This window comes from Notamacropus eugenii, chromosome 3 (genome assembly GCF_028372415.1).
Source record: "Notamacropus eugenii isolate mMacEug1 chromosome 3, mMacEug1.pri_v2, whole genome shotgun sequence".
Taxonomy (NCBI): Eukaryota; Metazoa; Chordata; class Mammalia; order Diprotodontia; family Macropodidae; genus Notamacropus; species Notamacropus eugenii.
This window is the reverse complement of record NC_092874.1, coordinates 60,123,939-60,138,907: the sequence shown is the minus strand read 5'-3', so window position 1 is coordinate 60,138,907 and position 14,969 is coordinate 60,123,939. Positions and strand designations below refer to the sequence as shown.

General features: G+C 34.3%; 1 protein-coding gene across 4 annotated transcripts in view; it reads right to left on the bottom strand.

The window, feature by feature from the left end:
* The window catches only part of MALRD1 (MAM and LDL receptor class A domain containing 1), a 1,140,778-nt gene that overhangs the window by 243,263 nt on the left and 882,546 nt on the right, over positions 1-14,969 (bottom strand). For all 4 annotated transcript variants that reach the window (XR_011976660.1, XM_072651641.1, XM_072651639.1 and 1 more), the window contains one exon: positions 14,120-14,281. Coding sequence is in view for 3 of the 4 variants with exons in the window: in XM_072651641.1 (XP_072507742.1) it covers positions 14,120-14,281 (162 nt within the window). In the remaining variant the exon portion in view is untranslated. The remainder of the gene's footprint in view (positions 1-14,119; positions 14,282-14,969) is intronic.

Sequence of the window (14,969 nt, the reverse complement as noted above, 5' to 3'; positions counted from 1 at the left end):
GCAATTAATTTTATCTATATTTATCATCTTGTGAATTGCCACAAAGAAACAATCTCAAGTTGCTCCAGAAAAACAATAAAACAAACAAAAAATACCCCTTACCTTCCTTTGCTTTTTCAAAAATTACATAAGTTCAACTTTTGAATCAGGACAAATAGGTGGCACATTGGATAGAGTACTGGGTCTGGATTTGAGAACTCTCACCATCATGAGTTCAAATCTGGCCTCAGACACAAACTCACTGTGTGACCCTGGGCAAGTCACTTAATTCCACTTACTTCAATAAAGGAGATAAATGAGCTGGAAAATGAGCTGGAAAGGGAAATGGCAAACAACTCTGGTATCTTTGCCAAGAAAGCCCTAAATGAGGTCACTAAAAACTGAACACTCCTAAAAACCTACTGAGCAGCATACTATGGAATCATGACTGGTCTGAAATGGAAAACTGAAAGGCTGTTCTCTATGTCTATATCTGAATTTGTGCCATATTATTCATATATTTTTCTCTATTAAATTCCATTTTCTCAACTGTGATCATGCATAATTGCACACCTTACCAAATTTCTAAAGATGTAACTTAGGAGTAATATTTCAGCTTTGTAATCTATAAGAATTACACACTTTGCCTTTGCTCTATTCCTGTTGGCATGGGATGGAATCTTCCTTTAATCACTCTTTTTTTTTGCCTTACTTATGCTGTTATCTTATAAGTGATGGTATTTTTTAAACATGATAAGATGTATTTTTAATTTCTCCCTGTTCTTCTTCTCTTCTAGCGATTCTTTTTCTCATCTCTTCCAAAGACTAGATTACACACACAGAGTGTTATGTTACTGGAAGATTATGCTATTAGCATAAAATTAGAAGTAAGAAACATCACATTATGCCTTCAATTACAACCACTGATAAATTTTTTAAATTGCTAAGAGTTTATATTTTCTCAAGATTCAGTTAATCATGGAATCCTCTACTTGGATTAATGAAGATTCCAAGAATTTGATACCTGCCGCTGAAATTTTCTAGCTATTTACTAGTGTCCCTAGAATGGTCACTTGACCTTTCAGCCTCAATTTCCTAATCTGCAAAATGAAAGAGTTAGACTCAAGGGTCTTATGAGGCCCCTTCCAACTCTAAATTTATGATCATTTTAACTATTTTAAATAATGAGACAGTGGCTGGTCTACTTCCAAATGAAACAGCTAAGTTGCTATGAAAATGATATTATAACTATGACTATAAGATTTTCTAATGGACTTTGTTAGCAAAATTTGAAATAAACTTCCGTAAACTATTCCCTAAACATTCTTCTGATGATTAAACAGAAAGTTGCAAGCAATAAATATATTCTTAACTAAAAAACAATATAATAGTTAATATTTATATATGGCTTATTATTTGCTAAGCACTTAACAGTTATTATTTCATTTGATCTGATGAGGAAAATGCGGTGAACAGAGATAGAGTAACTTGCCCAGGGTAAGACAGCCTAGTGTCTGATACTAGTTGAACTCAGGTCTTCCTGACTCCAGGCCCAGCACTCTAACCACTGTGCAACCCAACTGCCCAAATAACATAATGCCAGACATAAAATGAAAACTAACATTTCTTCCTATATCAAATGGATCTCTTCTAAATATTCTGTAACACAGTCTTCTTTTCACACTTCAAACTGCTTAGTTCTCAACAATTCAGGATCACATGTGATCTGTCATTGTACTATGAATTAGAATTTCAATTCCACTCTAATCAGGCAAAAACAACAAATATAGTAAATGAGAGTGATTGACAGGGTTGGGTAACCTGCAACCTTGAGGCCATTATTATATTTCACATATAAAACATTTTAGTTTTTTTTTTAAATTCTACTTTTGAAATTTCTACTTTGAAAAAGCAGTGAACAATCATTATTATTAACTTGTTTTGTTTTTTTACTCCATCATTTCTACAGCATTGGTCATAATCTCTATAATGAAAATTTGCCAAGTTCTAAGATGGAGCAGCTTTTCCGTTGTTTGCTTATATACAATCTTAATTTCTGTCTCCTATTATTTTGTTGGGTAGTTTAGTATAGTCTCCCATTTTATTTATGTTTCAAAATGATTTCAGATATAACCCCTGAGATTAATAATATAATCTTTTTTTTTAAGATTTCAAATCTGTTATCTGAGTTATTGAAAATCATCTTAACAAGTAATATATGTCAAGATAATAGGGCTTCATGACCTCCTTTTTAACATAATCCAATAACCTTTGCTTTGTCCTCTGCTAAGCACTTCATACTAAGACAGGGTTTATTTTGGGACTTTTTTTAGGTATTCAGTGTTTTCCTTTGTTAATCTGGCAATTAAAATTTTTTGTAAATATTCATTCATTTCACTTGGATTGCTAGATTTTCTAGTAGATACATCATTGCTTTAATTTCTTCTTCATTGGTGTTGTACTTACCATTTTCATTTTGATTCTGGCAATTTGATGTTCTTTCTTTTTAAAATCAAATTAATGGCTTATCTGCTTGATTATTTTTTTTTTTATAAAATCAGAGTAGTTTTATTTATTTATTTATTCATTTATTTTTAACTTTCTATTGTATTAACTCAATATCCAGGATTTCTATTCTGGTGTTTAATTGGGGATTTCTAATTTGTTTTTTTTCCTAGCTTTTCTCATTGCATGTCAAATTCATTGATATGCTCTTTTTCTCTTTTACTGTTGTACATATTTAGAGTTATAAAATTGCCCCTAAGTATTGTTTTATGCATCACACAAATTATGGACTGTTGTGTCATTGTTGCAGTTCTCTTTAATGTAATTATTGTTTCTATGATTTGGTATTTGATCCACTCCTTCTTTAGGATTAGATTATTTAGTTTCCAATTAATCTTTAATCTATACTTCCATGAAGCCTTATTAAATATATTTTATTTTATTGCATTCTTATAAGAGTACATCTAATATTTATGCTTTTCTGCATTTGGTTATGAGGTTTATATGCCCTAAGACATGGTCAATTATTTTTGAAGGTACACTGTATAGTTGAGCAAAAAGGTACAATCCCTTCTTTTCTCATTCAGTTTTCTTCAGAGGGCTATCACATCTTATTTTTCTAAGATTCATAAATCTTAATTTATTTCCTTTTCATTTATCACTAGATTTATCTAGCTCTGAGAGAGGAAAGTTGAGGTCCCCCTCCCCAGCATAGTTTTACTATCAATTTCCTCCTGTAATTCAATTAATATTTCCCTTAAGAATTTGGAAGCTCTGCTATATGATGTATATATGTATGTATGCATGTACTTGTGTATACATATATGCATGTGTACACATATATATGTGTATATTTATATGTATACATATATGTCATTGATATGACTTCATTGTCTACAGTTCCTTTTAGTAAGATGCAGTTTCCCTGTTTATTCCTTTTAATTAGATTTTTTTGCTTTCTCTGAAATCCTTATTTCTACTCCTAACTCTGTGTGTATGTCTTTCTGTTGCAAGTGTGTTTCTTATAAATTGCGTATTATTGGATTCTGATTTCTAATCCATTCTGATAACTGCTTTCATTTTACGGGTAAGTTCATCCCATTCAACAGTTATGATTACTAACTGTGCATTTCCCTCCATCCTATTTTCTTTTGTTTATCCCTCTCTCTCATTTCTTATATTGTCCCTCCTCTAAAGTCTGTTTTCCTTCTGACCACTGCATTCTTTTATCTGCCCTTACTTTTATAATGCTTAACCTTTCTCTTATCCCCTTTCTCTCTTACTTTCCTATTGGGAAGATAGATTTCTATTACCAGTTGAATGTATGTATAAGCATGCATACGTATGTATACATATATATGTATATGTAATACACATATATGTATTTTCCCGTAGGAACCAATTTAAATGTGAGTGAGCTTCAAGCATTGCTTGACACCCCCTCAATTTCCCCCTCCATTGTAAACGCTCCTCTCTATGTGGCTCTTTTACTGGAGAAAATTTTCCCCATACTTCTTCTTCCTTTCCCCTTCTCCCAGGTCATCCCTCTTTCTTACTCTCCATTTTTTTTTTATAACATCCCAACATAAACAACTTACTTCTGCACCCCTTTTTATATAGAATCTTTCTAACTGCCCCAATAGTAGTAATACTACATTTACCATTTTCCCATATAGAAAGGTAAACTGTTTAACCTTATAGAGGCCGTTGTGATTTCCCTTCCATGTTTATCTTTTATATATCTCTTTTATATATTTGAAAGTCAAATTGTTTTATTGAACTTGAGAATTTTCATCAGAATAGTTGAACATCCTCTATTTCGTTAAATATCAAATTTCTCTTGAAGAATTATACTCAGTTTTGCTGGGTAGGTTATTCTTGGTTATAATCCCAGCTTTTTTGCCTTCTGGTAATATTATATTCTAAACCCTCAGCTCCTTTACTGTGATAGATATTAAATCATGTGTGATCCTAACTGTAACTCCATGGTATTTGTGGTTGTGTTTCTTTTTCTGGCTGCTTGAAGTATTTTCTCTGTGATGTGTGACCTGTGGAATTTGGCTAGAATATTCCTAGGAGTTTTCATTTTGGGATCTGGTTTAGGAGGCGATTGACAGATTCTTTCAATTTCAATTTTACCTTCTGGTTCTAGCTTGTTGGGGTAGTTTTCCTTAATACTTTCTGGAAATATGATGTTTAGGTTCTTTCTCTCATCATGGTTTTCAGGTAGTCCTTGATCCCTTGTGACCAAAAGTGATACTGCCCTTCATGGCTTTTGTTCCCTCTTGACTGAAAGTGCTCCCCTGTACCTTTGAAATATGATCCAGATGTGGGTATAGGTAATGGAGCTGATAAACAGTGTCTGATCTTACATCCAGTACTTGCATAGAGATCCCCCAAAATCTCTTCCTAACCAGTTGCCAGGTCTCCTTACCATCTCTAGGCTGGGAACTCTGGAGGCTGCTACTGTTTCTGTCATCACCACTTAGTTCCACCACCATGTTTCCTTCATGGGGGCTTCAGATAACCAGTCTCCATGTCCATTTCTCCCTTTCTAACCTTGTAAGTTGTCTTGGACTATCTCACTTTGACCTTTACTGTCTTTGTCACTCCAGAATTCAGACACCGTTTTAAGTTTTTTTTGAAAGTGGATTTTGGGAGAGGTCAGCTGAGTTCTTTTTGTCCTCCATCACTTTAACTCTACCCCCAGAACTCTGGTGATGAAATATTATCGCTCAGTAAGAAATAATAAATTAAAGGTTTCAGAACAAATTAGGAAGACGTCTATGGCTTGATGCAGCATGAGGAGACTACATTCAAGAAAACAATTTATATCACTACACTTCATATAACTACAATTTATCTGACTATATACAAAATTATGTACTACATATTAAATAGAAAATAGTACATACTATAATACTATATTACATACTATATACAATATAATATATATAGCACTATACAGTATATGTACTACAAAAACAATAGAAAATAGTACATACCACATACTAAATGGAAAAGCTGCTTTGAAAGATATAAAAATATTTGAATGACCATGACTTGAAAGGACCTCTTGATAGAAGGGTATGAATTTAAAATGTCAAATGAGATATACACTTTGAGATATGGTCATGCAGGAAATTGTTATAAGGGTTTTATTTTTCTTCATTTCAGAATGTAGAAGAAGAAGGGAGAAAAAATTCTTGTGAATTGGGAAAAATAAAAGAAGTGAATACAAGATCAGTGGAGGGAGACGGAAGTAATATTATTAAGGACACATATTACAAATTATCTGGACATGAGAAAACTGATGAGAAATCCAATAAATAGATCACAAAGTTAAAACAGAAGAATCACATAGTAGCCAAAGGGCTACTATAATGGATGTCTGTGGGAATATTCCTTTTAGCCAAAAGCAGAATAACTAATAAATCACTGGGTTTCTTAATGATAATTTCATTCCTCAAAGGATGGAGGAAATCAGTGCTATTCCAAAACTGATCCTAACCATGAAGAAAGAAGTAATCGCTGAAAAAGAAAATGTGGTAATTTGAGAATGAAGAGACCACTAATACATGTATCAGCTTGAGGTATGTAAATACATATGTTATAATTCTTTTTGTTTATATGGGAAATAGGCTCAGAGAAAGCACTCATCATTCTTCATCTGGAAAATGTGAGGGGTGAGAGGTGACCTAGATATTGTTTAATTCCATATCCAATGACAAACTGTATATGACATTGGTGGCGTCCACTGAATCAGATTAAAATGTAATTAGGAAATATTTAACCAAATAAATAAAAATACAATACCACATAGATAATGTTAATTTGCATTTTTCTAACTCAACATAAGACCTGTAGCGATCCATTTCTATTAGAATTTGTTAGCAGAACACTATACCACAATGCCTCTGATACTGACAGAAAGGAGGAAAACTAAGCATGGTGTGACATAAATATAGAATTCAGGGATAAACTTTAAAGATTCAAGAGAAAGGATACATAGATTTATAAGACTTAAAATTCTGTAGGGAAATTTAAGTCAAGGGTGGATGAAAAACTATCAACAATGAAATTTTGAGGAAGCAAAGAAAATCATTTGCCATTATGGGAAAAGGAAGAGAGTAGGGAGATTGCATAAAATATCTGTTGGCATAGGGACATCAATCAACACCGATTGGTACAACATCTTTAAAAGATGGAAGCAAGAGTAAGTGATGCGGTAAATCAAAAGCATGAAATTGTATTTTAAGAATAGAATCTTAGATGTTAAATCCCAACATGAGCTAGGGACATTGGATAAGGATAACCAAGATTAGACTGCTTTCTTTAGCTATACTGAGGAAAGAAATAAAAGTAGGGATAGGACCGCTATTTGACTTGGAGGAAAGTTTGATAATGGACAACACAGAAAAGGTATAAGAACTAAATTCTCACTTCGCTTTTTTTCTCTGCTGTGAAGAATGGTCTTTGGATGGGAAAAAAAGAGAGCAAAAAATATTTAACAGTGAATTGAAACAAGAAATACTGAGGAGATAATTTAAGAAAAACTAATTGCGATATGTGTATGCATATGTAAATATATATATGAGTAAACACATCTGTATATATATATATATGTATATATACTATCTATAAGTACTTATATATGCAACTATATGTAAATATAAACCCATATACATACATACATAGAGAGAAAGAAAGAGAGAGAGAGAGAGAATGAGAATATACAGCTCAACTAGCAGATATGATTGTTAAGTCAAAGTGACATTTAAAAAATCACTAAAAAGCAAGAAGAATGCTATAGGCTAAGAAGACAGAAAATATCATAATTTCTTTTATTTTTTAAAGACAAAGAACAGAACACACATATAGGCCAATTAGCTTGATAGCATTTCTTTACAAAACAATAGAACTGCAGGATTTTAGGTGGAAGGAATCTTTTAGGCCAATTCACATAAACAAAGAATCCTACTATTAACATATCCACCATAACATACCCCCAATGAAACATTATATAATTTTATCAAAGGGCTGTGGAAATTTAGAGTAGGAAATGCTGATTACCAAGATTCAGTAGAGCTTTATAAAAAACAGGCCAAGTCAAACAAACCTCATCTCAGTTACATTTTTTCACACAGTTAAAAAATTGCCAGAGATGAGGAATACTATAGATAGATATAATTTATGTAGATTTCAGCATCACAATTAAAAATCTCATCCTTTTCAACACAATGTCATTTCAATGATAATATAATCATGTGGGATTGGAACCAATGAATTGTTTTAGTCAACTCTGAGAGATGACTCTAGTGAAGAGACCTTACATTTATTTGTGACTCAGTACTGTTCAACATTTTTATCAATGACTTCAGTGAATGGATAGATGATATGTTATCCTAATTAGAGATGACACAAACTGGAAAAAATAGCAAATACACAGATGTCATCCAATTTACTTACTCTCTCTGGGTCCCAGTTTTCCCACCTTTAAAATGAGATTGTTGGACTAGATATTCTGCAAGGGTTCTTTTTTGGCAATTAAGCTATTATTTATAACACTGGGAGAATAACCTTTGGGAATCCAGAGTCATCATTATTCCAAAAAGAAGTTTCAAAGTAAATGTGTAATGGAAAAAAAATTTGGAAAATTCCAGTGGGGGTGGGGAGCATAAATCTGAATCTTACCAATCAATTGTCACAAGAAGTTGAACACCTCAGCTTAAAATTGATTAAACTGTGAACGAGGAAATAAGGCAAGGTCTCAGGCATTAAGGGATAAGACAGGGGACTGACTTGTAGAATCTGAGTACAAAGTCACAGCATACTATCAGAAAATAGGTGTGATGCTCAGACAAGATTTCCTGACCAAGAACTCCTTTCATTTCTCCTCCTAAGAAATGAAATCAGTTTCCAAGAAAGAAATGGAGTTGAACATTTGGGTTGTAACAGTAAGCACCCCAACATACACAGAGGGGCTTGCTACAGGTTCCTAGATCTGCAATCATAAAAGGAAAGGCAACTTTTGAGGAGTTAGCAATCACTTTAATCAAACACATGTATCATTCCTTTAACCAAGCACATATATAATTCATCCAGTTTGGGGGGTCAGCACTCTGAACTTCAAAAAAATTACAGAGAAATCAAAGATCAACAGGCATATCTTCCTCTGCCTGAATTCAACAGACAGTTGGAACCCAACTGTGTGACCATAGTTACCAGATAGGGAAGCACTGACATCTGGGTTTTCAAAGTCAGGGGACTCCTTAAAGTGGCTTCCCAGAGTCCTTGTCTGGCACTCAAACCTTCTTACAAAAATGAAGCCCCAAAGCAAGACCTCAACTCAGAGTATTTATACCTTTTTTAAAGCCAGAGGGCATCACAGCCCTCAAGATCTTGTGCCTCATTAACAAAAGACTTGCGCTTTCCCACAAATCTTCCCTAATCAAACTCCCCTTAATGGGCAGGTCCATAAATGGATGGGGAAGATCTTTAATCATGTTAAAATAATTAACAACACAAATATATATACTGTTTCTAGTTAAAGAATTTCTTATTTCTGTACTTTACTCCTTTTAAAGACTCTTGATTGATCAGAAGCACTTGATTACACTAAAACAAAAACAGCAAAAGATACTATTTTGATTTCTATCACATGGTCAGAGACAAAGTAGCACCAGGGACAAAAGTCCTAATTATGCAGAACAGAGCCAATGAGAAAATTTCATATAAGCAATTTTTCTCTAAAATATTTTGTATTTTAAAGGTTCTAGATGTCATAGCAGAATTACATGATCAATAAAAAGTAGAATACGCATTTTACCTAAGACTTTTATGCAAATGGATTACACATTGAAGTTTTCTTGATACTACAGAGAGATATATTGGTTATCTCCAAAGTGATACATAGACTATAGTCATTATACTATTTATCACATAGTTAACAGTGTCTGGCGAGTAGGTACCTAAGCAATTCTTGAATTGAATTTGAATCTCTCTAATCTGTCCACACCTATATTGGATTCTTTGAAAATATCAAGCTTACTATGTGCAAATCATTGTTCTAATCACTGGGGATACAAATTGAAATAAAGTGCTATCATCCCTGATCTTAGGGAGCTCATATGATAAACTAGAAGAAGATAACAGATATAGGATGGTTCATATGCCTATTAAATGGCAAAGCCTTGTCATTCCTACAGACATGTGACAATATGGATGGCACACTTAGATGTCTAGTAGGCAAAGTGTCACAGTGGAAAGCCAGATCTGCTATATATGAAGTATAACACATATGATGCTTATAATTCAGGTGTCTACCAAGGGTTTGGGGAAAACCACAAAATGCCAGCTAAACAAAATTAAACATCTAAGGGAGCAGTAAAGAAAAAGAAACAGCATTGTTGGGCATGATACTACTGCAAATTCATACTCTCCAAATGTAATTTTCAGAAATGAATATGCTTAGGTATTGCATTTATGTGTCAAGCTGAGAGATGCATATTTGTAGGCATTCTGCAAAACCTGAATGATCACTTGGCAAAGGCCTGCAGAAAACTCTGTGATTGGCATTAGAGTATTCTTCCTTAGTATCTAATTTTTCATCTCTGTCAGGCTAAGTGAAGGAAGTCTATAAATACAGCTTTAATTAACAGCAATGTTGCAGATGTGCAAAGATGTATCCTAGGTTTATTTAATCTGCCAGTCTTTTTATAAAGAAGTTTGTTTTTCTCAGGGGGGGGGGTCAAAATTAATTAGTATCCTTACAATTTATTTAACAGCCCATTGTCTACAAGATGCCTAAACAAGTACATGGAGACATAGCGGTACATCAAGAATGATATAAACAGAGCTGCTTTGAAAAGAGCAATCTATAAAATTACACTGTCTCTGATTCAACTAACGATTAAAATAGAGGATAATAAGTTTTTCTATCAAACTATTTTTATTTGTCTGCAGAATGGCATTGTTTATTACAGCAACAAGAGCAATGAAAAGATTTGACCCATTCACATTGTCCATTTTATTAGATTTTTGCTTCCTTTGTCTCAGCATTCACCTTTAGTTTTAACTTTATTTTTATAAACATTTCTATAGGTCTCCTAATGTTACACATATATCGTTTCATTTGATCCTCACAATAGCCCTCTAAGAAAGGTGCTAATAATTTAAGATAATTTCCTTTAAAAAAAATTAAGGCATTCTCAAAATTGATTTCTTGAAAGAGTCACTTCACCATGTCTGTCTAAACAATAACATCATTGTGGCCTTTTATTCCTCAGGAGCAAAAGCTAAATTAAATGTAGAATGGGATTATAACCATATCATAAGAAAAAATACATATGAATAATACAAAAAAATGGGAAGAATTCACCTGCTACAACTGAAGTAAAAAGAGTAAGTGAATGAATTCACTTTGCTAAATCTGAGAGTATGTATGTGTGTGTGTATGTGTGTGTGTGTATGTGTGTGTGTATGTGTATGAGCATGTATGTACGCACATAACAGTCTTTCAAGGTACTCACACATTAGTAGGAAAAGATAATTTATATAGAAGATTTCAGCCATAAGTAAGATAGAGTCAGTGGTTTTTAAAATATATTTTCAAAGTAGATGATGGTACCTTTTCTTAAATGCCATCTCTAGTGATAAAATCATCTCTCCTTCTGATTCATTTGAAAGTGCCATAGACTTAGCAAGAGACACAAAAGGCCATTAGAACTCTGATTAATGCTGAGACCTCTATGGACTTCAGAAGGCTGATACTGAAGCATTCTCCTCTCTGCTACAAGATGGTGTAATATATGTGTAGAATGAGGCAAATAGAGTCTTAAGTAGCCAATGAAAGCATCTGAATTCATCAATCAATCAGTCAATAAGCATTCTGGCAGCTAGTTGGCATGCTGGATAGAGGGAGGGGCTTGAAGTTAGAGGACCTGAGATACTTACAATCTATGTAACCCGTGTAATCATGGACTAGTCCAGGTGTGGGGAACCCGTGGCCTCAAAACCACATGGTCCTCAAGTGCAGCCCTCTAATCCTAACCTTAAAGGGCTGTACTTGAGGGTCTCAAGGGCCATATGTGGCCTCAAGGCTGCTGGTTCTCCACCCCTGGACTAGTCATTTTATCCAAGAGATTCCATTTCTTTGCTTACAATAAAAGTAGTTTGGACTCAATGGCCTCTGGGGTCCCTGTCAGCTCTAAATCTTTGGACTTACGATCATTGTGTAACTACCTGCTAAGCACCAGACAGGGTGATATAATGTGGGGATATAAGGATGAGGGAAATAACACATTATAATAAGGAATCCTTATATATATGTTCATTTGTCTTTTCCAGTGATATTATAATCTCCTTAGGAAAAGGGATTGTAACAAAATCACAGAATTTCATTGTTGGAAGGGCCCCCAGTAGACATTTTTTCCTCTATACAAAAGGATTATATATATATATATATATATATGTATATATATATATATACATATATATATATATATATATATATACACATGTATGTATATATGGGCAAAGTAAACAGAATATGATTTGGGAAAATTAGGAAGGACTTAGAACATGTGTGTGTGTTTCAAGAAAGGGTTCTACCAGAACAGGAAGGGCAAGGGGGGGTCAGGGAAGTGAATGTGATTAGAAAATCACATTTAAAAATTTCTTTAAAAAAAAATGAAAATGATCTCATTGATCTTGTTACATTTTAATTTGTTACATTTACATCTTGTTACATTTTGATTCAATAAACATTCATTAATTATCAACACTGTGCCAGACTTTAGGCTAAACGTTATAGACACAAAAGATATGTACAAAACTGGCCCCAAACATGAGAGGTTTATATTCCATATTACCTCAAATGATATTGCCATAGGTCTAATTTTTGTTTTTAAATTCAGACTTCGATTCAAAAAGGATCAAGGATTTTATCAATTCATATGATATTCCTTCAGTCAAAACAATATAGACCCTTTCTCTACTTTAGTAGACTATCTTCATGACTTAATATGGCAATACATCACCTGTTGGTCATACTTCTAATAATGAACTTCCCTAATGAGTCATGCAGGAGTTGGATGAACATCCAATTTGTTTCTATACATATGTTTGAAGTTGTGCCAATGACACAGGATCTGCCAGAGCTTGTGTGGGCATTGGGCTCTAGGTCACTTCCATGTTATCAAAAAGTGTTGGATGAACACTTCATCAGCTGTTTGCTCTACCATTAAAATATGTATGAACCTATGTATGTATATGTGAAGAAAAAGAGAGAAGGAGAACATGAGGTAGAAGGACAAAGAAGGAGGGAGACATAAAGAGAGACATATGTAGATATGAACATAGATATATGCACAAGTTAAAAATATAGATATCAATTCATCAAAAAAGGTAGTATGACAGAACAGAGAAATAGCAGGCTTTGGAGACAAGATGTCTTGGATTCAAGTCTCACCTCTGATATGTCTTGTCTGTGTACCTATGGGCAAGTAATTTAAGCCTCTCAATGGGCATAAATACTTCAGTCAGAATGTATAAATAGCAGCAAAGGTGCATATGAGTAACGGGAGTTCCTCACTGGAAACCTTCTAGCCCAATGAAATCAGAGGCTTGCTGAGGGAAGGGTGGTGAGGGTGGGGGCAAGTTACCACAGGACCAGAGATGTAGAGCTGAACAGGATGTGAAAAGTTTTCTATCCCAATCCTTTCATTTTAGAAATGACTAGAGGCTGAATGACTTGCCCATGACCATATTGGCAGTAATAGAAGAGGTAGAATGTGAACCTGTGTCTTCTTTCAATCCAGTGCTCTTTTCTCTGTACCACAATGCCTGCTTCATTCTCTCTCTCCTTTTTCTTTTCTTTTATTGGGCCCTTCAGGTTCTAAATCTGCAATTCTATCAGAAGATTAAAAACCTTTCTGAACTTCATTTTTCTCGCTTATGAAATAAATAGCTAGGAAAGACTCAAAGCCCTCCAAGGTGACTTCCACCTCGAAATCAGTGATTTATCTATCTCTACACCTACCTCCAACTTTGGAACAGGATACCATAGGTCACCAGACCAACTCAATATGTCCTAATTGTTATGCAAAAAATATTAAGGATTATTCTAGCAGGTTTTTGGGTAATCAGAATTTGGACAATAAGTACTTGGTAAATAGCCTCAAAGTTTAGGTCTACAGATATTAGTTTTTATATAAAGACCTAGAACTACTTTATGAGTGATTCATATATTTATTTTTATATAATTTCTATAAAATATAAAGATTTTTAATAGTTGAAAATGAAATTAAACTTTGTCAAAACTTTCTAATGTAAAAGAATAAGAAGAAATATGACAAATTACTATAAAACAATAATATTTATAGTGGTACCAAGGAGGAGGAGGAGAAGAAAAAAGGTTTGGGTCTCAGTCTTCTCATCTGTAAAATAGAAGAGTCAGAAAGTCACTCAGGTTCCTCCCTGCCCAGATCATAAGGAAGAAACATAGACATATGCGTTCTCTGGCAAGGAGGGAAGGGGAAAATTGGGCATCATGAAACTAATCCACTTATGCCATAGCAATTATGTTTTAACCTGGTGGGTCAACTGAGAAACGACAACTTCAAAGGCCTCTTACCTGGAGTGTGATCAGAATCATGACTTTCTGTTTTTGAAGGAAACCTGTTGCCAATGCTCCAGTCCAAATCGTCTTGAGTATCTTGAGTAAGGTGACAGGCCGAGGTCCAGTTGTGGGGAGCATTTTCAAAATTACAGCTTCCTGGGATGCTGGTATATGAACCTAAGAGCAAAAGAATACTGAGCTGAGTCTTTTGGAGAAAAGGACTTCTTGAGGGTCCCAGAGAACAGAAACATCTCTATGTCTTCACAATGGAGAATGAAGAGGGATTATTAGGGTAGAACTGCCAAAAATTGGATACATGGCAACCATGGTCTCTATATGAGATGCTTTTGCTTGTCTTTGCTAAAAAGGAGGAGAATATTTCCAGAAATGACTGTGATGCAACAACATGTAACTATAATATGTATGTGTGTATACACATGTGTGCTTATGTACAGTGTTTGTATGTATGTGCACATGTATGTATATGTATGCAGATACATAGATATGTCCTACCCAGATCCTCTACTGGATTTCATGTTCTCCAGAAAATCATTATCTTGCAAAATGTCATGAGCTGTAAAATTCACATTCATCACCTCCTTTGCCTCAGGTTCCTCCCTTCCCTTGGACTAGAGACGGAGGAGGGTAACCTTCCATGAGCTCCCAGATCCTTCTTTTAAAGAGCCTGCCCAGGGAATCCTCATTATTCCCCACCTAACCGAAAGGCTTCATCATGTCCCTCCTTTTAAAGCAGGCTCTGCCCTCATTGGACTGTGAACAGCTTGAGGACTGTCTTTTTGCCTTTGCTGTATTCTTGGTGCTTAATACAGGATTTGGCACATGGTAGATGTTTAATTAATGCCAA